Source organism: Rhinopithecus roxellana, chromosome 2 (assembly GCF_007565055.1).
Source record: "Rhinopithecus roxellana isolate Shanxi Qingling chromosome 2, ASM756505v1, whole genome shotgun sequence".
Classification (NCBI taxonomy): domain Eukaryota; kingdom Metazoa; phylum Chordata; class Mammalia; order Primates; family Cercopithecidae; genus Rhinopithecus; species Rhinopithecus roxellana.
In genome coordinates this window covers 93803084-93829070 of record NC_044550.1, presented here as the reverse complement: position 1 = coordinate 93829070, position 25987 = coordinate 93803084, and the positions used below count along the sequence as shown (strand labels likewise).

At 36.8% G+C, this 25987-nt stretch overlaps 1 protein-coding gene across 3 annotated transcripts in view; it reads left to right on the top strand.

The window, feature by feature from the left end:
• MARCHF1 (membrane associated ring-CH-type finger 1) overlaps nt 1-25554 on the top strand; it is an 841275-nt gene extending 815721 nt beyond the window's left edge. For all 3 annotated transcript variants that reach the window (XM_010375941.2, XM_030917968.1, XM_030917961.1), the window contains 2 exons: nt 3226-3373; nt 21303-25554. In XM_010375941.2, coding sequence (XP_010374243.1) covers nt 3226-3373; nt 21303-21601 — 447 coding nt within the window. In that variant the 3' untranslated portion in view covers nt 21602-25554. The remainder of the gene's footprint in view (nt 1-3225; nt 3374-21302) is intronic.
• The last annotated feature ends 433 nt before the right edge of the window (nt 25555-25987 follow it).

The window sequence follows — 25987 nt, the reverse complement described above, 5'->3', positions numbered from 1 at the left end:
AAATGCTATGGAAAGTTTCACAGGTTACACTTGCCTATCAGGAAATCTTTTGTGAACTGCTACTGAATTTCAGCATCACAAATATTAAACGAAGGCACTTTCATGACAGCTTTGTTAAGATTTCTATCCTTATCTTCTCCATTTCTCATTCTTAGTAAGGCTTGCAAGATATACTGAAATTTTGTAAACAAACCTGAAAAGACAATATGAAGGGAAAGGTTTATAAAATACATTGATTTCTGCCAGCCCTATTTACTGAATATTGTACGCAGTAATGTAGTCGTTAGGAAGAGGGCACTGTGGCATTACATTTACTTGTGTGCTGTCTAGTGAGTTTCTAAATGGTTCCTGTAAGGATTTATAAAGTGGAAAATGTGGATGGTTCCCTTACACTTCACTTCTCCTTAGAATGGTGCTGAGATTTAGAAGTGACGACTTCAGAGCTTCTATTGTCTGGAACTAGAAGAATCTTTACAAATGATTTGGTCCATTCTTGTCAGCTCCACTGACATTTTTCTATTTGAGGAGCCTTACTTTTTAATAATGTGTTCTAGCTATTTAATTAAATTGCTCCATAGATAGAAGAAGTCCCAATTTTAAGAGAACTTTAAGTCAATTTTATATTTGAGAGTTGATTTCATATGAATATTTTGTTACTGCAAGTTTTCTATCCACTTGGAACACAGAAACTTTAAAAATGTAAAGCTGTTTTTCTGTACCATCTTCCACTTTTTACCTGTCTGTATTAAATACTGAAGTAATTCAAGGAATATTTATTAAATTGCAAAATGCTATTGCCTAATAATAATATTCTATGATTATATGTGTTATTCAGATTAATATTACAATAAACCAAAGCTAAAACAGGATTTTTAAAAAATCAATCTTGCACAGATATGATATGAGGTTTTGATAAAACAACATTAAAATCTCCTCAGTTCAAGATTGATTAATTCAAAAGAGTCTAAATTGAAACATCTGTTTATTCCCTAATCACATTATTAATATTTACCCATTGTTATACTTGGAATAATACATAAATATAGTTTGATAAAAAAACAAAGTACAAGATAAAGTATGAATTTGTAATTAGCAAACTCCTGCAAGGAAAATGTTGTGAGGACTGGCCAGGAGAAGGAGAGAAAGGGATAGTGTTTGTAAAGAAAATATATCTTTCTCTAAAATGTTTAAACTGCTCTAGAGCATCAAGGTCAGAATTCAAGTATTTTGCTCTCTTACAAATGAAATTATAGGCTCTTACTCCTTAGACTGGAAGAGAAGCTAGGAAGTATCTAATTCTTTCACCAATAATTGCATTTGACGGCAAGTGGCAGAGACCTGGGAAATAATGGCTTAATCAGGAAGACAACAGGATGTCCAAAGGCAAGCTGCTGATTGGGCTGAGAAATCTCCAATTCTCAAGACTTTTCCTCAAGGTTGCAAGATGACTGTTGACACTCTCCCACTTGATTATGAATTCCAGTTAGCAAAGAGCAGAAAATGAAAGAAAGGATCAAAGGACAATACGTACATTAAAAAGGCAAAAACTTAATGTCCCACTAGATATCGGCTCACAGCTCGTTGCTGGAAAATAATCAACGTCCACCTGTGCCAAGAAAGGTTGGAAAGGCAGCTTTAAGCTGGGCACAATGCCAACCCTGCTGAAATTAGTTTGTTAACAAAAGAAGTGAAGAATGGTTATTCTCTTCTCCACCTCTCTGTCACAGCCTCGTCAAAATCTGCTCCTCATGAAGATGAGGCAGTGAGGCCCAGAGAGAGTGTGTGATTTTATCCACATCTCAAAGCTGGTGGCAGAGGCAGCATTTTATGTACCGCAACGTACACCATCTTGTTTTTGAGTTGCGCATTGAATTCTACGTATGTGATGGTCGGGTGGGAAAGGAATGGGGTCTTCTGAAGTTCTAAAGATTTTGCTTTAGTGAGGGCATAATAACATAAAGAATCCTAGATTATTAAAAGCTTGGCATGTCAGCTTACTTCTAATAACATTACTGTAATTTTTTATGGAAAAAAATGCAAAGAAAAATAAAACTACAGTTCCTAACATAATAATGAAGTGATATTGTAGCTACAAAGACATTAAAATATATTTTGAGAGGCTATTTCTTCAAAGTAAATATGAGAGATATTCCCTTATATAGACCATAACTTCAATAAAACTTGTGGCCTTATTCCTCTCCCAGACTGAGGGAGCAGCCCTCAACTTTCTCAGGAGTGTGACTAAAGGACAGCGGTCACCACAGTAGTTACAACACTTACGGTAGCAGCAAGTAAGGTTGCTCTAAAAGAGGCTTCAGCAGATTTTCTTGTATCACCTAAGTGATAAAATTTGTTTTTCTAGAGTAGTTGTGAACAGAAAATGTTGACTTTCTCTTGCAGATATCATTCAGCCATTCAAATACTTACTAAATTTATATATTCAAGAATGTAACACTATGTCCAGTTGTGTGATAATCCAAGAAGACAGTGTTACCTATTACTACATATAACCTAGTACCACAAGGAAGTGATAGGCAGAATCCTGAAAAGAAATTTTTTAATTTTTCAATATTAAAGCTATCTCATTCTTGGTACAGAGGAGGAAACTATAGGCTTGCAAAACAGAAATGACTTGATGTAATTCATTTGGAGAATAGAAAATTATTTTTGTTTGCAAATTAATATATATTTAAGTTAGTCCGGGCACAGTGACTCACGCCTATAATCCCAGTACTTTGGGAGGACAAGGTGGGTAGATCACTTGAGCCCAGGAGTTTGAGACTAGCCTAGGCTACATGGTGAGACCTCCATATCTACAAACACGTACGAAAATTAGCCAGGCATCGTGGTACATACCCATAGTCCCAGCTACTCTGGGGGCTGAGGCAGGAGGTTCTCTTGAGCCTGGGAGGCAGAGGTTGCAGTGAACGGAGATTGTGCCACTGCACTCTAGCCTGGATGACAGAGTGAGACCTTGTCTCAAAAAAAATACATATATATATGTACACACACACACATACGTATGAATTTAAGCTATATGTAACTCTCTAGGTTATAATTTCATATCTCTCTAAATGTGAAGACTTATTTGAATATTATAGAGTCATCTGAAATTGAAGATAATTACTGTTTTTCTTCCATTCATGATCTATGTCTGGGAAATAAAAGGGGAGAAAAATTTCCTAGTTTGCAATTCAGTTTTGTGTCCTTGGTTTCTGATTGCAGTGGGAGAAACTACAGATGACCACAAGTGAAAGGAGGAAAATATTCTGCTCTGTCACATTCCACATAATTGCAATCACCTGTGTGGTTTGGTCTTTGTATGTATTGATAGATCGAACAGCGGAGGAAATCAAGCAAGGCAATGACAATGGTAAGAGCACATCTTCTTCTTTCTTACTCTCTTGGATCCTAAAGGCAATTCTGAGAGGTGGATAGGCAGTCGCTCCCCGGGTTAGGCCTTCATCATGTATGATACACTAGAAAAGCTAGTATTTGCTATTGATTCTTCCCTAATCATGTTATTGATTAATACTCTGATTAAAAACCATTAACTATATGTAGTCCCAAGCTGAGATGTGAAATTCATCAAATCCATATAAAACTTAGTGGCAGTTACATACAAACGGCAAACACCACTTTGGGCTTTTCGGGAGCTGAATAAGGATCAAGTTCTGCCGGACCTGAAAAGGCAAATGGCTGTAAAAATGAAGCGTTTCTCATTTTATTTAATTCACTCTAGTCATCTCTCCTTTAAAGCATGAAGGAGATGGCATTCTAGTAGAGAATGCGTTATAGCTCTTTAGTTAGTACTATACAGTTTGATTGAGTGGGTTAGCACCATGGTTTGACATTTTAGCCATGTGAAGTTTGATTGTGAAGGATGGTGTCAAGTCTGCAAAGAAAAATGTTTCAAAATCAGAAAGGCATATTCTCATAATGGATAGGCCACTTAGAAAGCACAATGTTTATAAAATATTATTTTCATGTGTGAAAGGACCCGGTTCTGTTTCTCACTGCGCCCTGTAAGTTTTCATACCTTATCCAGCCCAAATCGTAGTGGTAAAACAGTGAGAACCATCCTCACACCCCCGCAGGAAACAGTATTAAACCACTGATGCCTCTAGAAAAGACATTGTTTAGATGGTAACATTTTGAGTTTGTAACGTTGTGAAAAATGTTTGCACATCCCTCCACCCCGCAAAAAAAAGGGGGGGGGAAGAAAATGAAAGAACAAAAAAATGAGAGGAGGTAAGAAAAAAAATAAGGAAGAGATTAAAACACAGAAAGATTGGTTACTTCTGTATTTCTGTGTGTGGGTTCATAAACACAGAAGGGGAGGCTCCATTCTCACACTCGCCCTCTAGGTGGCAGCAGTACACGCCAGAGTGCACCGCTCTGAGCATTTCAAAAAGCCCCGCGGGGCTGCGGGGATAACGGGAAGGCCAGGAACCACCATAGGAATTGTGCATGGGGTTTATGTGTGTCAGAGAGGGGATGGTGACAGCGTTTCAGGTGCCACTGTCCTTTTCTGGAAGAAAATGAAAGCACTACCGTGTCGTCTAAATGCTAGAAAAATAGGCAGGGTGGGGTTTTGTGGCTTGTTTTTATGTGCTCACTTATCCCATATTAACTCATTTACATACTATTAATATCAAACTACATTGTTTGCAACTACATTATGTACTGTTTCAGAGAGTCTTGATTTTAAAATGTTACATTACATCCTTATTAAATAAGTTCCCTGAGGGTAGAACTTTGTTTTTCTTTTTTAAATCCTATGTCCTCTCTTGATATAGGTACTGGTCCAAGCCAAATAAAAAACAGTGTCCTGTAAATGTAAATACTGCAATCGCATAAGGATGGAAAAACATAGAGGCATCCCCACCTCGCTTCATCCAATGTCTTACCCTAGAACTCTAGTGTTTTCCTAGCAATCAAGGGCAGACATCATACCCTTAGATTAGATGACACATTTAGAGTTCAGCATTTGAGAACCACAAATTTCTTCGAGGTAATGTAGTCTCTCCGCTCTCCCAGTGGTCATCCTCACTTGGCCTCTTTGTAGTAAACTGCAGAGCTCTTCTCGAGCCACCTGGAAGGAAAGAAAATTAAGAGCCCCTCTCGTAGATGTAAGAAGAGGAAGCAATCTCGTGTCATCTATACATAGACCCTCATAGACACCCATAAGAAAATCCCTCTCTTACATTTATCTTATCCAACCACATTTCTAAGACATGTGACTGAATAGCAATCATTTACCCTACAATGAACATGATGGTCTCAACTTCAGCCACAAAAATATCTCCAAAACCCAAGAAACTCATGGCTCCATGCTTTCTTCCATTTTTCTCTGTCTCCTTGCTCATTCTGTAGGCCCCCTGGATTTTATTTTATCTTCAGCTGCCATGTCAATGCTGTAAGTTCCCAAATTCATCTCCAGCTCCCACTGTACTCCAGTCCCATACATCCACCTATCTTCTGAATGATTCTGTTTGAAAGTCTTAGCGTGTCGCAATGCGTAATCCCCTACCACTTCTCACTAACACCTGTGGAAAAGGCACCACTAACACCCAGTAGCCAAACCCAGATATCCAGCTTTCACTCTGATTTCCTCCCTCTTCTACCTTAAATCAACCACCAAATCCTGTTTACTCTGTCTCGCATACCTCTGGAATCTGTCCATTTCTTTCCTTCCCTATGGCTACCATCCATGTGGAAACTATCATATTTTTAACTTGAAAACTGCAGAAGCTTCTTGACTAGACTTTCTCCAGTTTTGCCCAACTTCAGCACAACCCATTCTCAACAATGTAATCCCAGCAGATTTACAAAAACACAAATCTAATCATATCCTATTCCCACTTCACCATTAAAAGGTAACCCAAATTCCTCAGTGGGACTATGCTGCCACCATGACCTAGCTGAAGCCAGCTAGGCCGAACATTCATTCAGCTCCTCAGATCTCCTTCCAGGCCCTTGCTCAGCTTTCCTGTCTGTGTAAAACATTTGCTTCCAGCTTCTCTTGTCCACCGACACCACACACACTCTTAAACACTCATATATTCTCACACACCTTCCTAATCCCAACTCAGCCTTTGCAGTTTACCTTGAACATCACTTCCTCTGGGAAACTCACTTCTGTTCCCTGAAGTGGGATCATTATTCCTACCACAGTGGTTCTCAGAGTATGGTCCTGGGACCAGCAACATCAGTATCCCCCAGGCATTTGCTAGAAATGCATATTTTTACTTCCTACCTCCCTAGACCTATGAAACCCTGATGGTGGAGGCCAGCAGTTTGTACTGAAGAAGCCTACAGGTTATTCTGATGCTGGCTAAGGATGGAGAGTCACTGCCCTACCATATGGTCACATAGCATCCTGCATTTACCCTCCCCAGGGCTTCTCCACATTTACTGCATGGTAGATTACCTGTGTCATGTTTGTAATGCTGCAAAGCTGGACTTTATCCCCAGAGGTTTATACTTAGTCACCCCTTCGATGGTTCTATCATGCAGCTAGGGAAGCTCTGCCTGACAGTGAGACTTAACCACATGCCATTGCAATTGCTCATTTAATTGTCTGTCTTCCTTCACCTGCTCAGAACAGGTGGGGGCTCACCACTTCATCTCCCCAGTGCTGAACACTGTGTCTGGGACCAGGCAAGTAGTCCAGTCACCGTTGTACTAGGAATGATGAAGTGTGAATGTCTGGTACATAAGCTTTTCCACCTCTTATTTTTCTTTTAGAATTGTTTTCAAAATATTTTTTCTTTCTCACTTGTGGGTGGGTGCAGGATTCCAGACGGTAACCTCCAGTGGACTGTTAATGACAATCAAGGGTCCATTTCTTAAAGGAAACTGAAAATGACATGATTTCTGTATTTGGCATTTAGAGCCAAAGCAAAATAGAAAGCAAGATATTTATCAAGCAGCAGTGTCCGTGGTAATTCCTGTAGAGCCGCTTGCCAGCGGGACAGCTCTAAAACTTGGGTAATTTCAAATGGAAACCATAGTGACTTTCATAAAGGGAATCATTTGTATTTATGTTTAAATTATATTTATTTATTTATTGTTTGTTTTATTATACTTGAAGTTCTAGGGTACATGTGCACAACATGCAGGTTTGTTACATGTGTATATATGTGCCATGTTGGTGTGCTGCACCCATTAACTCATCATTTACATTAGGTATATCTCCTAATGCTATCTGTCCCCACTCCCCCCTCCCCACAATAGGCCCTGGTGTGTGATGTTCCTCTTCCTGTGTCCAAGTGATCTCATTGTTCAATTCCCACCTATGAGTGAGAACATGTGGTGTTTGATTTTCTGTTCTTGTGATAGTTTGCTGAGAATGATGGTTTCCAGCTGCATCCATGTCCCTACAAAGGACACAAACTCATCCCTTTTTATGGCTGCATAGTATTCCATGGTGTATATGTGCCACATTTTCTTAATCCAGTCTGTCACTGATGGACATTTGGGTTGATTTCAAGTCTTTGCTATTGTGAATAGTGCCGCAATAAACATACGTGTGCATGTGTCTTTATAGCAGCATTATTTATAATCCTTTGGGTATATATCCAGTAATGGGATGGCTGGGTCAAATGGTATTTCTAGTTCTAGATCCTTGAGGAATTGCCACACTGTTTTCCACAATGGTTGAACTAGTTTACAGTCCCACCAACAGCGTAAAAGTGTTCCTATTTCTCCGCATCCTCTCCAGCACCTGTTGTTTCCTGACTTTTTAATGCTTGCCATTCTAACTGGTGTGAGATGGTATCTCATTGTGGTTTTGATTTGCATTTCTCTGATGGCCAGTGATGATGAGCATTTTTTCATATGTCTGTTGCCTGTATGAATGTCTTCTTTTGAGAAGTGTCTGTTCATATCCTTTGCCCACTTTTTGATGGGGTTGTTTTTTTCTTGTAAATTTGTTTGAGTTCTTTGTAGGTTCTGGATATTAGCCCTTTGTCAGATGAGTAGATTGCAAAAATTTTCTCCCATTCTGTAGGTTGCCTGTTCACTCTGATGGTAGTTTCTCTTACTGTGCAGAAGCTCTTTAGTTTAATTAGATCCCATTTGTCAATTTTGGCTTTTGTTGCCGTTGCTTTTGGTGTTTTAGACATGAAGTCCTTGCCCATGCCTATGTCCTGTCAAATTATATTTAAACCTGCTTTCCAACATGCATATTGAAGGGGAGTGTGGGCATCTGTATAAATTGTTATTTCTTTAATCTTCCTGTGGCATTGGGACTGTGAGTGCTGATCCTGAATTTACTTATGAAGTTGTAGGGAAAAACTGCATAATTTAAAAGAAGTCAACATATTTTAAATCCATCTTGAAAAACATTTACAATATTTGAAAAGAAACAAATTGTCCTTTTTCAGCCAGAATTGAGGTTGAATATAAAACAGCAAAATCTTTTGAACTGTAATGACGATCCTGGAAAGAAAAAAAATTCCTCATATGTCTGTAAATGGTTGTTCTTTTAGATTAAATAGGCATGATGCCACAGAGAGCCCTCACCTCTCTTTCCCCTGTGATGACAGGAAAAAAAAAAAAAAAGCAAATATGTGGTACTGGGAGCTTTAACACCCTAAATAAGCCTATCACTAAGTTTAATTTGGGCAACAGTTGTTATTCTTGCCTTATCTTTACATAGTCTAGAAGAATTCTTCAGTATATTATCCATGTATAAACAACAAAAATACAAACTAAAAACAGCTACAACAATTTACAATATTAAAGAGACTCTAGTTGTAGATAGTAAAGTTGCCCCAGAAGTGTTTCAATGTATGCATAAGGGACTAGCGTAACAAATTGACTTTGTTTTCATGGCTGACTCACTCCCAGGCCTCCAAGTTCCTCCAGGGCAGAGGCCTTGCCTCGTTATTTAGAAAATACTTGGTGTTAGCAGAGGCTCAAAAAATGTTCACTGGCTGTGACTGACTCCAGCAGATGAGAACAACCCAAAAAGAATAGACACTGGCTTGAGTTAGTTGTCAGAAGGCCAGGGTTCTAGCTCTCCCTTGGTCATTGACTAGTTATTTATTTATTTATTTTTCCTTTGAGACAGGATTTCACTCCTCCTACCCAGGCTGGAGTGCAGTGGTGCGATCTTGGCTCACTATAACATCCTCCCCTCAGTCCCCCTCCCTGGGCTCAAGCGATTCCCCTGCCTTAGCCTCCCAAGTTGCTGGGACTCCAGGTGAGCATCACTGCGCCCAGCTAATTTTTTGTATTTTTTGTAGAGACAAGGTTTCATCATGTTGCCCAGGCTGGTCCTGAACACCTGGGCTCAAGCGATCTGCCCACCTCAGCCTCCCAAAGTGCTGGGATTACAGGCATGAGCCACCGTGCCCAGCCTAGTTATCTTCAGAAAAATGATTAATCACTCTGAAGCTCAGTTTTTTTCATTTGCAAAACTACCAAGGTTGGAGTGAGTAGCTGCTAAAAGTTCTTTCTATGATTTATTATTCAGACAACATGAACTTTACCTTGCATCAAACAGATTGAAACGTGTCTATATGAATAATGTATATATATGATACATAATTACTCACGGTGAATATTGTCATTAAAACAAGTTAAGAAAAAGGTTATAAATATGGGAAACAATTTTGTTGTTGTTGTTTAATAATCTACCCAACTGGAGAGAAGCAACTGGGATAAAAGTAAAGAAGAAAACCATCCCCCCTGCAACTCCCAAGGCCCCAACAGCCACTCACACACACCCTTCCTTATACACACACTTTGTAGTTCTGCATACCCTAAGCACCCAGCCAAAATATTCCAACTTATGGTGAGATGCTTTCTGTAAACACACACTGCCACTGTCGCTGTTAAGTGAACCAGGTTCTCTTCTGCTGCTTGGTGATTTAAAAAAAGCTTTTAGACTTTCTCCAGGTGTCTCCACTCACATGATCTCCTATATAACATATGCAGAATACTCTGAGAAATCAAATTTCAAAGCTGGAAGAGACCTTAGAGATCACTGTTTATAGATGAGGAAATAAGCAATTTGCCTGATCTCCAGCTGTATTATGAATGCCCACCCGGGAGCTTCTGCTTTACCCAATTTGACTTAAAGAGAAAATAGAAAAGTGAGATGTTACAGGTATGCTCCTGTGCCTTCAGGGGAGAGGAATGGGAACCCCATTCTATTACCAAAGGAAATATATTTTCAGAGAAACAGTATTTCTGGAAAGTAAATGAGTCTAAAAGGGTCTGGTAGATAAAACCCTGCTGATAAGCCATTGTCACTGTGGTCTGAAAGGTTGGCAGAAATATTTCCTAACAAATGCAGTATACATAATTGCTCCTTAAGCATTTAAGGATGTTTTAGTTTATTTTTTTGATGGGATTTCTAAGCATTTCTCCTGACGAAGGGAATTGTAACTGCAAGAGACGCCCAGAGACACACTATTACTAAACGCCAGTGGCCTGGCTGACAACTAACTAGACTTCCTCCCTCTGTGATTCTGGAGGGAAGCTTACCTTGAGTCAAGCTGGGACACCCTAAACTCACAACACAGTGAAGTTAGAAAGATCTTACTGGTAGACACCTGTGAAAGTTCCGCTCTTAACCTACAGCTGAATCAGCCGAAGGTGTGTAGCCTTCAAATCACACAGATAATAACAATAACGAAAACTTACATTTACACCTTCTATGTGTCAGGCACTGTTAATTTGTTTAATCCACACTAACAGCCCTATGAAATTGGTAGATACTATTACCTCCAATTTTAAGTAATGTATCAGTTGGCTTTAGCTATATAACAAACCATCCCAGGCTGGGTTTGTTGGTTGAAACCTGTAATCCCAGCACTCTGGGAGGTCGAGGCGGGCAGATCGCTTAAGATCAGGAGTTCAAGAAAAGCCTGGCCAACATGGTGAAACCCTGCCTCTACTAAAAATACAAAACTTAGCTGGGCATGGTGGTGCACACCTGTAGTCCCAGCTACTCAGGAGGCTGAGGCCAGGAAATCTCTTGAACCCAGGAGGCAAAGTTTGCAGTGAGCTGAGATCGCACCAGTGCACTCCAGCTTGGGCGACAAAGTGAGACTGTCTCAACAAAGAAAGCATCAGGAGAGCGTGAAACCACCATCTGCAAACACATTTAAAGTTTCTGATTGAGTTGGGTTTCCTATTGTCCTATTGGCTAAAGCAGTTCATATAACCAAGACCAGCATCAATAGGGGATGGGATACCCCAGGACAGGATTAGAGGGAGGCATGAGCCAATCAGGGGCTATTATTGAAACAAGCTATCAAAGATAAAGAAATCGAGACCAAAGAAAATAACAGAGCAGGCCTAATACCTCAAGGAAATGAAACAGCTATCTGAGTTTAGGTGGATAAAGATGTAAAGACTGAAGCAGATTCTTAGGAATAGGATTCTTTGGAATAAAATCCATAACCCTCAAAAACAGTTGGAGATTTTGCACAGGAAAACCGCTCTTGAGAAGTCATTAACCATAATAAGGGAAATCCTCTTAGGGCATGGGCTGCAAAGAAATTAACCAGAAGTCTGAATCATTTGGGGATTTGGCTATTCCTTAGCCAGGAAAGAGATGAAAAAGCCAGTCTGTTGCACAGGTCCTGTTTATAACTAATGCTTAATGCTCAGGTTCCTGGTGGGGAAATGCTCTTGGATAACCCAATCCATGTCTCCTGACCCGACTCCAATAGAGTACAGGATTAAGAAGATGTGGGGGATTTTTGTGTGTGTGTGAAAAAAAATTATAAATTTTACTTTTTTATTTATTTTTGCCTTTTCATTCAAGTTTTTTACATACTGTTACTTTTAACCTGGAGATCCCAGTATCCCTCTCTGCCTTGCTAAAAATAATCTTGTCCAGAGTCAGACTCCCAAGAGTCTAGACTGAGTTGTAAAGTCCATCTGCTTTTCTTTGTCTAAAGTGTTTTCACTCACTCTTCAAATATAAATTTCCCTACAAACTGTGGACTGAAATTTCTGGGTCTGGTGGCACTGGACTTTAAGGCTGCAGCATTTTGATCCCTTTAACTCTAATTTGTGAACTTTTCAATATCACACTGAAGGGCAAGACTACAAACTATCTTAAGCCTTTCCTGGAAAACCTATTCACATGTTGATTATTTTGGAATGGCCTGGAGGATGCTGCAGCCTGCAAGTACCAGATCACATATATGCAACTGTAAAAAGGAGACCTGGAAGAATTTACTTTAATAATCATTAAATCAACAACAATATTGAGACTGAGAACTTATTGCTCATCCTTGTGGGATTAACATGATAATATCGAATGTGAATGAATCAAAGTTAATATGAGAGACTAGAGTACTTTCTAAAATTTCCTCAGAAAATGGTGGTAGAGAGAATGCCTGCTCTTTTAATTGCTGTCCAAGAATTTCCAAGAAATGTTTCCCCTTAATGCTTGAGAGGTAAAGATGGGCAGAGAGTTTATTACTAAACCTACAGAAACTCCTGCAGAAGGATTCCAGACACAAAGACAGCAGTAGAGATGGGTTCTTGGGCCTGAGAGAAATGAGCAGATGCTTGAATTGCCTAAGTTAGATTTTCCAAATTCCTTTGCAAAATCGGCAAATAGAAACAACTTTGTGCTCCTGGCATTTTGAAGTGCAGGATACAGCTTTATATATGACTGAGAAGAAAGATACCTTGAATTGCACATAGGATGCCCAGGGAAAAGATTTAGTGCCTTCCTGTCTCTGCCATTGTCCTTTTTTGTGGTGTACATTCTTTTGTCTTTGCTAACAACAGCATAGAAACTGATTAGTCTAACAGAATGTAAGAAGACAATTGGCTGTGTCTCAATAAAAGGAGGCAAGTACATTTCCTGATGAAAACATTCTTGAAAAATCCATTTAACCCCATTTTAGCATCTCCTCTCAAGATGTCCTTAAAGTGAGTTTTCCAAGATACAATCCTCATAACCACTCAACAGCAATTTATTTCATAGAAGACAAAAATTGTGTCCACTTAGTTGAAGGCAAGAGGAAGAGCAGGCTGTCTGTTAGAGATGGTCATTTGGACAGTGAGTTTGTACTCAAAATGGCTTTTGTATGTGGGGGTTGGGGTGCTCTGCACTCTAAACTTAATGGAGGGGTTTTGTGGGAGATTTGACTTCCCAGGAACATATTAAAGGATGGCGTGGGCAGGGGAAACTGATTCAGAGATACTTTGTGAAGGAAAGTGGAGGGATCAGGCTGAGTCTCCCAAAAAGGGCAGAGAAAACGGCAACTGTTTCCCCCTGGCCCAGATTCCCAGGTATATTATGGGCTTTGGTCACTGTTTCTGGAAAGAGAGGTGAAACATGAGTGGACTTTACTTTAGATTGTCCACCATCTAAAGCATAGCTTTACTGACAGTGAAGAGGGGTTGTAAGAGCTTTCATTCATCCTTGAAATATCTACTGAGCAAGGAACTATGGAAAACAAAGTCCAGCTCAGACAAATTCTGTGCTCGTCAAGATTATAGCATGACAAAGTAAAAATGCTTATGTTAGAAAGTGAGCTCATACTGCACATAGAGAAATAACATGGAATTGGAACAGTGGGAAAATTTATTTCCAGCTGGAAATGACCTCTAAGATGGGTTTTGTGGGACAGGTAGACACAGAGAAGTAGGGAAGCAAAACACAGAAAGAAAGAAGATCGTAGACAAAGGCTCAGAAATGGAAAACCTCCAGGCATGTATGAGGAACAGCTGCTAGTTTGGTTAAGCAGAGGAGAAAGCTGGATGCAGTCCATGAGAATTTCCCTAAAAATGGGAAATATAGCACATTTCATCTCCAGCCTGTCTGTGGTTAAAGCTTTCTAAACACATTGAAACTACTGCTTGATATAATAGCTTACAGCAAAAATCCTTTTTGAATTTGGAGAACTGCAAGATATCTCATTCATATTCCAAATCCTTTCTGCAAATTTCCCAATAAAGAGACGTAAGTTATTGTCTTCCACAGCAGGGATTCTCAACCTCAGCACTATGGACATTATGGACTGAATAATTCTTTGTTGGAAGGTGTTGTCCTGTGCACTGTAGGATGTCTAGCAGCATCCCTGACCTCTAATAAAAGTCAGCAGCACCTAACTCCAGGTACAATGATCAACGATGTCTCCAGACACTGCTAAAAGTCCCCCAGAGAACAAAACTGTCCCCAGTGGTGAACCTATGGTCTACACTGAGTCAGTGTTTCAGATGATTGTTCTCCTTCCATAGATGAAGACAGCTAAGCAGGAACTGAAGAAAAAAAAAGCTATATATTTTTTCAAATTCTATATTTCAAATGCATGGACTCTCTGTATAGAGAATAGTTTAGCTCTTTTTATTTCTGACTACCATTCGATACTGCTGTTTTACTTAGCATACAGGAAAAATGGGCACAGGAGTCCAGCCGTGTATAAATATGTGCTGCCACTTATCTGGGACTATTAGAATCATCACATATTCCTGATTATTCTTCAGAACTCCTCAACTCACTTACAAAGACTTTGCCTTGGAGTATTTTTAAACAAAAATAGCAAGTTAACTGCTATTTCCATGCAATACACAAATCAAATTTCAACACTATCAGATATTACTAGGTCAAGATCATTGAGTAATCATCTCACCTTTGGCATGAAATAGCAAAACGGGGAGAAGAAGGGAGAATCGAAATAGATGGTCTTTAAAGGTCTTTGAACTCTGAATTTTTAGTTCAGTTATTTTGCTGGAACACCAGAAAAATCAAGAATAAAACAATTTTTATTCTATCAGCCTGATATTTTCTTTAAAAACTTTTTATAAGAAAAATGATTCTTTTATATACTGCCCCTCAATTTTTTTCCAAAAATGAATAATATATGTAGGAATACATAGAATATGTTAAAAGTATGGAATATATGTTTCATTATGAACAACACTGTGAAATTTTTAGATGAGGAACTAGTGCCGCCAAAGTAAAACAACATTTTTTAAAAGTTGCACTAATGGTCAAAAATTATTGTTACCACCTTAAAGTATTATATTTGATTGTCTATAAGTTACTTGGGAAATTTATAATAAGTATAAAGCAATTCATCTCATAATTTTATGTAATTATTTCTGTATTTTTTATCCTAAAATGAACATGTTTCTGGAGAGTATTGTAATACATGATACAAAAACCACTATTATCACTAGATAACAACAGTTATCGAACACGTGTTGGTTGCAAATACATCTGTATAAATAAATCAAATCCAGGTAGCATAGTTTTATTTTTAAAATTCCTATCCTTAAGATCAAAGAAATCTATAGGAGAAAGGGACCATGGAAACATTTGTATATGACTAACAGACACTGATTAATGATAAATGCCTGGTATAGTCCATTTTTGTACTCTAAAGTTTCTAAAATCAAAAGTCTGTTTTCTTGATGACTTGTTTTCTAACATCTTTTAGCATCTTCTCTTAAGTATTGATAATTGAATCTGCTCCTTCAAAGACTTTAACTCCATGGTACACTAATTAATTTTTTTAAATAGTGACTAGGGTAGGGAGAGACATGAAACCATCAGTCTTTCTCCTAGTTTTACTAAGTTCAGAGTTACTCTATTTTACTCCAAACAACAGTATTTAATTAGTTAACATTAATAAGGTTTCTCCTGGACTATGATGTAGGGAATTTGCAATATTGTAAAAAAGCATCTTCTTCCTCTCGGCCAGATGGCAAAAAGATTTTTTCTCATGCCAACTCCAGAAGTTGACCTAGATTGTGGTGTTAGGAACCGTAAATCTATCATAGGGATTAGCAGGAAAGAGTGTTGGCAGTAATTAGGGCACGAATGCTGTATTTGCCAACCTCATGACAGACTGCACCCTTTTCTCCCTGGAGTGGGTTCTGAAAGATTACTAGAAGTTTATTGTAAAGAGAGCGGCACTCTAGACAGAGGAAATAGCATGTGCTAAAGCTTGAACCTGTATTAGGGCATGCAGTGTTTGGAAAACAGCTACCTAGAAAGGACTTTGGAAAAAGTGTGCTAAGAAAGGCACTGGATGAGAGAAACCAGGAAGCTGAGGATGACGATAAAATAAATAGAGGTATAGGTCATGAGCATTTATTGAGCAGGGCTGCAGCAAATTTTAGGCACAATAAACTCCCTTGGGCATGGTTAAAAAGAAATGGAGTGTTTTTGTGCAATAAAGTTTCCATAAATATATTATGCATACATTACCAATTTCCAAATATTTAAATGCTCACAAACCCATCTCTTACTCGAAGAAATCCTATCATCTGACCTAGACACAGAGATGAATTCATGGAACTAATCTCAAGTAAGGAGCTAATAACTAATCTCAAGTAAGGAGCTAATATATATAAATATATATATAAATATATTACATATAAAATACTATTTTTAGAGCAGATTTAGGTTTACAGAAAAAGTACAAAGAAGGTAAAGAGAGAGTTCCCATATACCACCCTGCACATACACAAGGTTTCTCCTGTTATTAACATCTTGCCTCAACATGGTACATTTGTTAACAGTGAGGAGCCAATATTCATACATTATTATTAAAGTCCATAGTTACACTGGGGTTCACTCTTTTGTTGCACAGTCCTATGAGTTTTGACAAACGCATAATGTCCTGTGTCCACCATTACAGAATCATACAGAATGGTGTCCCTGCCTTAAAAAGTCCCTGTGTTCCACCTATTCATCCTTTCCTTTCTGCCCCTAAACTGTTGGCAAACACCGATTCTGCTATCTCCAGTTTTGCCTTTTCTAGAATGTCATATAGTTGGTATCACACAGTATGTAGCTTTTGCAGACTGACCTCTTTCATTTAGCAGTATGCATTTAAGGTTCCTTTGTGTCCTTTTGTAGCTTGATAGCTCATTTCTTTTGAATCACTAAGTAATACTCCATTGTATGGATGTGTCACAGTTTATTCATTCACAGATTGAAAGACAACTTGCTTTATCCAGCTTTGAACAAATATGTATAAAGCTGCTACAAACATTTGTGTGCAGGTTTTTGTGTGGACATAAATTTTTGTTCATTTGAATAAGTATAATGTTTTATCATTTGAAAAGCTTGTGGTTACCATTGTAAAAAACGGCCAGACCATCTTCCAAAGTGACTGTACCATTTTGCATGCCTATCAGCAATGAATGAGAATTCCTGCTTGTCATTCCACATCCTTTCCAACATTGTTTTCAGTGTTCTGTTTTTAAACTTTAGCCATTCTAATAGCTGTATAATGATATCGTTTTAATTTGCAATTCTCTAATCGCATATATCGATAATCTTACCATCTGTTTATCTTCATTGATGACATATCTCTTCAGATCTTTTGCTCATTTTGTAATTATTTTCTTATTGAATGGTAACAGTTATTTGTATATTTTGGATACAAATCCTTTTTTCAGAATGTGTTTTGCAAATATTTTTTCCTGTGGCTTGTCTCTTCATTCTCTTAACAGTGACTTCCTCAGAGCAAAAGGTTTTAGTTTTAATAAAGTCCAATTGATCAATTTTTCTTTTCATAGATCATACTTTGGTCACCTAAATTTTCTTATCTTTTAGAAGTTGTATAGTTTCACAATTTACATTTAGGTCTATAATCCATTTTGAGTTAATTTTTGTGAAAAATGTAAGGTCTGTTTACAGACTCATTTATTTGCATGCAGATATTTAGTTATACCAGCACCCAATTGTTAAAAAGACTATCCCTTCTCCATTGAATTGCCTTTGCTCCTTTGCTAAAGATCAGCTTCATATATTTGTATCGGTCTATTTCTGGGCTATTCTGTTCCACTGATTTATTTCTTTATTCTTTCATTGATACCACACTGTCTTGATCACCATAGTGGTAGTAATCAAGGATAGTGTCAGTTTTCAAAAACCCTGTTCTTCCACTTCGACATTGTGTTGGCTATTCTGGTCTTTTGCTCTCCATATACACTTTAGAATCAGTTTGTCAATATCCATAAAATAACTTGCTGGAATTTTGAATGGGATAGTATTGAATCTGTAGATCAAATTGGGAAGAATAGTTATCTTAATAATATTAAGTCTCCCTACCCATGAATGTGGAACATCTTATTTCATTCAGATATTCTTTTATTTCCTTCATCACAGCTTTATAGTTTTCCTCACATAAATCTTGTACATATATTGTTAGGTTTACACCTAAGGTTTTTGTTGTTGTCATTGTTGTTTTTGTTCTGTTAGCACAAATGTAAATTAGCTGTTTTTAATTTCAAATTCTGGTTGTTTGTTGCTATATATAGGAAAGCAATTGACTTTTTGTAAAACTTTGTTTGCAATGTTGTCATAATCACCTATTTAAAAAAACTTTATCACTTCTTTGAGATTTTATACATAGACAATCATATCATTTGTGAACAGATAGTTTTGTTCATTCTCTCCCAATCATCTTTTATTATTCTTGTTTTATTGCATTAGCTAGGACTTCCAGTGCGATGCTGAATAGGCATGGTAAGAAGGAATATCCTTGTCTTGTTCCTGATCTTAGGGGAAAAGCATCTAGTTTCTCACCATTATGATGTCAGCTATAGGTTTTCTATGTTCTTTATCCCATTAAGGAAATTCCATTCCATTCCTAGTTTTTATCATGATTGAGTGTTGGATTTTGTCAAATGTGTTTTCTGCATTTATTGATATAGTCACATTTTTCTTTAGCTAATTGATGTGTTTACATTGATTTCTGAATGTCGAACCAACTTTGCATACCTAGAATAAATCTCTATTGGCTGTAGTGTATAATTGTTTTTATACATTGTTAAATTCAATTTGCTAACATTTTGTTGAGAATTTTTGTATCTGTTCATGAGAGATACTGGCCTATAACTTTTCTTCATAGTAATTGTCTTTGCTGAATTTAGTATTGGGTAATGTTGGTCTCACCTGATTAGTTAGGAAGTATTATCTCTTCTATTTTCTGGAAAAGACTATAGAACATTGATGTCGTTTCTTCTTTAAATGTTTGGTAGAATCCACTAGTAAAATCATCTGAGCTTGGTACTTTCTGCTCTGAAAGATTATTGTTGATTTAATTTCTTTAATAGATCTAGGGATATTTAGATTATCTGACTATTAATTACACCTGCCACTGTAATGATCTCTTATTTCTCCTGTGTGAGCTTTGGCCAATGATATTTTGAAGTATTATTTCCATTAGGATTAAGTAAATATTCAAGATGATGACTACTATGAATTATTCAAGTCATAAAGAAGTCCTTGCATATGAGGAGTTAGAAAAAAATTACCTTTGCTACCGGTAAAGGTTCTAATACATTTGATTGCATATATTTAATCTACTGGAAAACTAAGTTCAGATTTGATTACTCAAAGAGGCATAGAAATTTATTTTAAACTGACAATGCCGGCCGGGCGCGGTGGCTCAAGCCTGTAATCCCAGCACTTTGGGAGGCCGAGACGGGCGGATCACGAGGTCAGGAGATCGAGACCATCCTGGCTAACACAGTGAAACCCCGTCTCTACTAAAAAATACAAAACAACTAGCCGGGCGAGGTGGCGGGCGCCTGTAGTCCCAGCTACTCAGGAGGCTGAGGCAGGAGAATGGCGTAAACCCGGGAGGCGGAGCTTGCAGTGAGCTGAGATCCGGCCACTGCACTCCAGCCCAGGCGACAGAGCGAGACTCCGTCTCAAAAAATAAATAAATAAATAAATAAATAAATAAACAAATAAATAAATAAACTGACAATGCAAAAGAGAGCAACAAATTAATGAAACATCAACAACAGTGAGAGGCTTTTCATGTTTTCTTACAATCCCTTTTAAGATCAAAGAACATTTTTTTCCCAAAAAATTTCAAAGGAAGAGTCAGAGCCAAAGCATTTTGAAAAGAAAGAGTTTACTTGCAAAGGTTCAAGAGAGTCAGATTTCAGAAAAGCTGGATAAGCAAGTGAAAAACATAACGGGTATTTAAAGAAAAATATAAAGAAGATTACCATGATTACTAAGTTTGCATTAATTTGTTCATGGAGAAAAAACAAAATCTTATCACATGATGATCATATCCACAAAGATCTTGCAACATGAGCTAAATAAAAGTCAGGAATAAAATGGTCTTTGTTGGGGTCTGGGGATATAAGAAATACTCAATGTTTCATTATTTTGGGACCAGAAATTGACAAGGTAACCCTGTTATTTTTGGTTAATCTTAGGGTACAAGGTGCTTCACATGACGGAAACAGGGCATGACTTCTGCTTTGCTTACAGAAGCATAAAGCAATGTCACTACTACAAAATATAGATACGATATTTCTTATAACTCTATTCACTGTTATAAGTAAATAAAAATCCAAAGTCAAATCACAGACTTTCAATTACCATGGTTTTTACACATTTCTACCATCCATTCCTAGTGCTCCGTATTGAGCCATACTGAGCTATATTTTTCTCCTTCACAACTTTTCACTTACGGGAAGACAGCTATTGTCCCCCACACTATTGTAATGTGGGCAAGAGGACCACTTGTCCCTCATATATTTAACACTCTTGACCCTCATATATTTAACATTCATAATTATGTGTTGCCTAAATACTCACTGTTGTAGTCACTGAAACACCTGTAAAATAATTTTAAAAACTGTATATTTACAAAAGAAAGCCTATTTCTAGTAATGATGATGGAAATTAAGAGAAAATATAGACATCTATAAAAGTGTGATGGTTCTCAATGACAAAATATGATTTATGAAACAAATGGCTAAAATCCTAAATATTTTGCACGTTTGTACTGAGGAATTCTCTCTCTGGTGAGATATGGCAGCTTCTTCTTTCCTCTTCCTTTCACTCCTCCCCATCTCCCTTCTTCCATTCCTTCCTTTTAAATTTTAAAAGAAATGAGGGTTGAAAGACCTATACATACAAACCCATGCATGTACCCATCCCTCATCTTCTTAAAAGGATTTTAAACTCTGATTCTTCCATTATGTTCACCAGCCTTCCTTAAAGGTTTAGCTTTAAGGAATAAATGTCAGTGTCCAAATATCCAAAATCTAACATATTATCTCATAATTATGATAGGTACTTGATGCTAGGAGAAATAAGAGATTTGACAGTGAGAAAATTTCCTGATATACAATTTTGACAGTACATGTAGGATACTCAAAAGGAATTAAGCCAATTCACGTTATAATTCTTTCTAGTTATTCACAATATATTCCTTGTTAACATAATCTAGCAGGCAGGCATGGGCTTTTGAAGGGGCATAGAAAAAAAATGACCAAATCCACTGAGGACAACTTGGTGATAACATTCTCTCTTTTTTATTTCAAAGGTGTCCTTGAATGGCCATTTTGGACAAAACTGGTTGTGGTAGCCATTGGCTTCACAGGAGGTCTTGTCTTCATGTACGTCCAGTGTAAAGTCTACGTTCAGTTGTGGCGCAGGCTGAAGGCCTACAACCGTGTGATCTTTGTACAAAATTGCCCAGACACTGCCAAAAAACTGGAGAAGAACTTCTCATGCAATGTAAACACAGACATCAAGGATGCTGTGGTAGTGCCTGTATCACAAACAGGTACAAATTCACTGCCATCTGCAGAGGGTGGCCCCCCCGAAGTTGTATCAGTTTGATGGAACCTGTTGGGAGTTCCTTCACCGACGAATATCTTTCTAGCCCTCAGCCACTACAAATGACAGAAGTGATCTTGAATTATTTACTCCCTTCAGCTCCTCCTTTCTCCTACTGACACATTTTTCCTGACTTTGTTCAAAGAGGAAAGGAGAAAAACACACCAAATGCCCAGGATCCCATGAAGTATAGCGTGAAGTATGATATGGAAATGTGAAGTTTGCCAGAGAATGATTTCTAAGACAGTTAAGAACTACTGGGGCAATGAATGCTTTTAGGCAGTAATCAAAGATTAAATGGACCCATGATACTCTTCAAAGTAACAGGGGAAAAGTTCAAGAATACAGACTTGAATTGCAATGTGTATTACTTCTAGGGCCTTGTAATGTTAACTGTCTCATCTGGAAATAACAAACATATTTGGTTTTAAGCCTGAAATTGTCTGCATTATCCCTAAGTCACACTGGAAGCGAACTTGGAGGATGCGTATTTGATATGTTTTGACAGCTAACAGATTTTTATGGTTTATAGCGGAGTCTGGTTATTTTGACAGATGCATGTTTTTTAAATAGATGCAATATACACTTGAAGACATTGATATTTGGAATTATGTCTAAGTCATGAACAAAAGATTTTCGGAAAATGTTCAGATATAATTACCTCTGTTAAATACCCACAGAACTCAGTTATCAGGTCTTATATTTTTTTCTGATTCCTCTAATACAGTGCTGTCCAATAGAAACACAATAACCACAAATGCAGGCCACATATGTGAATTTTTAATTTCCTAGTAGCCCCATTTTAAAAAGTAAAAATAAATGTTAAAGTGAATTTTGATTTTTAAAAAATTTAACACTATATGTTATTTCAACATGTCATCAATATAAAAAATTAAGATAGTTTACATCTGTTTCTTGAACCAAGTTTTCAAAATCCAGTTTGTAATTTAAAAGCACACTTCAACTTGAATTAACTATGTTGGATAGCACAGCCGTAAAATTAGAGACTAAGCTTCTGCTTTATTTAACAGTTGAATATTTCAAAAAAGTTTCATTCATTCTTTTATTTCAAAGTCTCATAAAAGTTATGATTTTTAAAAGCACTAAATTAAATTAAGTATCCTCATTTTAAAGTCAGATGAAGTTCACATCTCTAAAGGGTAAAAATCCAAAATATAGAAAGATAAAATAATCTGCCTGTAGCAAAGTTGTGAAATTAATTTGTTTGTTACTATGAAGTACTTACGATAGGGGAATAAAATTACCTATTTTTGTTATTTAATCAAATGTGTAAGGCTTATTTCATCCATATGAGGTGTCAACTTGACAGATGAGTAATTATGACTAAGAATCTAGACCTTACTTATAAAAGCTCAGTTAGAAAGCAAAAATAGTCAACAGATTCTGTGATAAGTAATTAATTGTTTAGGTTTGACGGTTGATTATTGTGTTCTTTGCATATTCATGTAAAACTGATGTGTGAATGGCATTACAGTGAGTTAATGATTATAGATATAGTAGCCTGTCAAAGAAAGATGTCCTACATTAAAAAAGGTGTCATATTATGTTAGCTGTCATTATTTATTAACATGAAAAGGCAATGATGGCCATAAGAACCAAAGCATGAGTATCACATTGCACAAATCTGGGTATCACATGGATGCACTTTGTAATTATCAGTGTGCTTGTTCTTCACAGATCATAGGAAAAAGGAAAAAAAAAAAAAAAAAAAAAAAACCTTTAAATGAGGAGAAAGATGGTATGAATACTAGTAGTGGCTGACACTGAGTCCAAATAGTCTTGATTCCTAGAAATAAACAAAAGGTAAACAATGTCAATTTTGTGTGTGTGTATGGCGTGTGTGTATTCATGTATATAAGCGGGGAAAACATTAAGGTATTCAGTCAGGAAACACAAGGTTTAAAACTCATCTTTCTTAAAACTTGTTATAAGCATAAGGAAAACAAAGTCGAGGTAACTTAACCAAAAATTCTGTATAAATAAGGATATAAGTAATGTTTTAAAAAACGTGGACCTTAAACAAATTAAACTGTATATTAAATTCCTCTTAAATTCCCATTTTAAATATTTAAGATAAATACATTTATGAATAACAAATCTGTGGGTGATTTAACCATGGCACCACATCCAAGGGATTAACCTTAATGCAATTTTCCTGTTAATTGTCCCAAGCTTCTTACTAATCCATTTACCCTGTGGGTTAGTAATGGCAACATGCTGTTTACAGATATTCCCGGGGAAAAAACATCTAGACATCAGCAAACAAAGAAATGTTGATTTCTCTTTTCGTTTGCTCTGAAAGTAAAATAGTCATTTACCTTAATTAATATGGAAAATATTGTTTAAATTCTGTACGAACCTAAACAAGATAGGTTGCAGGGTTGATTTCACAGTGGAGGATGATTGGCTAAAATAAAGCCTCCTGTATTAAGGGCTACATTTAACACTAAGAAAACATTTCTAGAATGAAAAGCAAAGATAAGCATTATTGTATTAATAGTAAAAGAGGACATGGGATTTTAAAACTATATCTAAATTCTTGAAATTAACTTTTATGGGCTTGGACATTGTTGAAATGAGAAAATAATATAGCTTCTTGGCAGGTTAAAAGTCAACACTTGATTTTGCTCTTCTGACTTTTTGAAACCCTGAAGTTCTGAATTTCAAGATTTTAAGAAGCTTTTTAGCAATGGTTGTTTATGGTTCAAACATCTGAAATAACTACCTACATTTAAAATCTAATGTTGATTATTTTATTTTTACATTCTGTGTGGCAATGGAACATTTGCCCTTTCAAACAATAAAACGATTTAGCTTCGTGGCAGTGCTTTTTTGTAGACTGATTATACCCTTCAAAAAGAAAAACTGCTCTACAGAATGCCAATTTTGAGGCATGTTTACCTGCTCATGGAAGAAATAAAATGGAACTGAAAAAAAAGGACTAAAATTCAAGAATGAAAGTACAGTTGTGTTAAAAACCTTGGCTCTTTATAATCATGAATCTTCAGTATTATCAATACCATAAACCAGACACTGATGCTGTTAGTTTTTTAAAGAACTATCACTCTTATCGTACCGGAGCAAAGATTACATTCTAAAAGAAAGAAATTCCAAATTTTTTCAAAGTAAAGCCCAAAAGGCAAGCTTAAGTACAAAACCAAAATAAAAATGAACACAATCTAAACTAAAGTGAGCCCAACAACCTGATACAGCAATGTGTAACCTGCAGGAAGATAGGTACAGACTGAAGGAGTCTTTCAAAACACCCCAGCAGTCAATCTCACTCTGCGCTGCTTCTACACACGATTATAGTCCCAGAGAGACGACCTCATAGTTATATTTTATCTAGTTTTACAAAAGGTCCTTGGGTACTCTTTAAAACATCCATTCTTTGGCAGGAAAATTAGCTCATTAGAGCAATGACAGCATTAAGGGAAATTATAAGGGCCCTGGGACTGAGGTGGGAAGATTCTTCCATCTGCCCCATATAGTTTACCCTTCCTTGCCTTGAAAATGAATCTTTTGGAACAGAGTACAGCTCTTAAAAGTTACTAATATCATTATTATTATAATTGTTACATAATACTTTAATTAAGAAAGATGAAAACCTTTTTTCTTTCCTAAGTCAGCCCAATGGTGCTATTTTACATATTAACACAGCTGAAAGGAAGTACTGTTATTTTGGGCTGCAGTGTTTCCTCCACATCTAAAGAAAGCCCATTTTGAAATTGGATACTGCATTAAAACAAAGAAGGAAAAATTATTTTAACTGTGTGCAGTTTTTGAAATTAGGCATTTGTACTATTTTGGTTTTACATAATTCTCTTGCATTAACAATTTACTGTTTTGTGAATCATGTGTACTAAAGCAAATTAAGAAAAAGAAAATAACTATCTGTGAAAGACTTTGTATATTAAACAAGTGACGCAAACCTTGGTTGTGGTTTCCACACTTTTTGCCTAACAGACTGATATTTGTATTTGCAACGTCCAAACACACATAAGTTTTTGATTTAAGATTTTACAAGGGTCTGAACATATATTATTTTAAAGCAAACCTACGTTGACTAACTCATGACATGGTACAAAGAAATAAATACACAAACAGAGGGAAACCAATGAAAATAAACAATGTGGACTTTCAAACCTGCTTTAAAAAAAGTTTAAGAGAAATCACAGTGTAATCTAGAGGGATTTTTCTCAAGAATAAGGCTTGGATATAGACAAATAAAAATATAACAGCATTTTTCTATTAAGAGCTAATAGTGGATTCAGATAATTGCATGGTTAATAAACATTAAAAGCAAGATATTACAATCTAAGAGGCTTGGTGATAGCAAAACACAAAGCCCTTTCCAAATGTCCAACT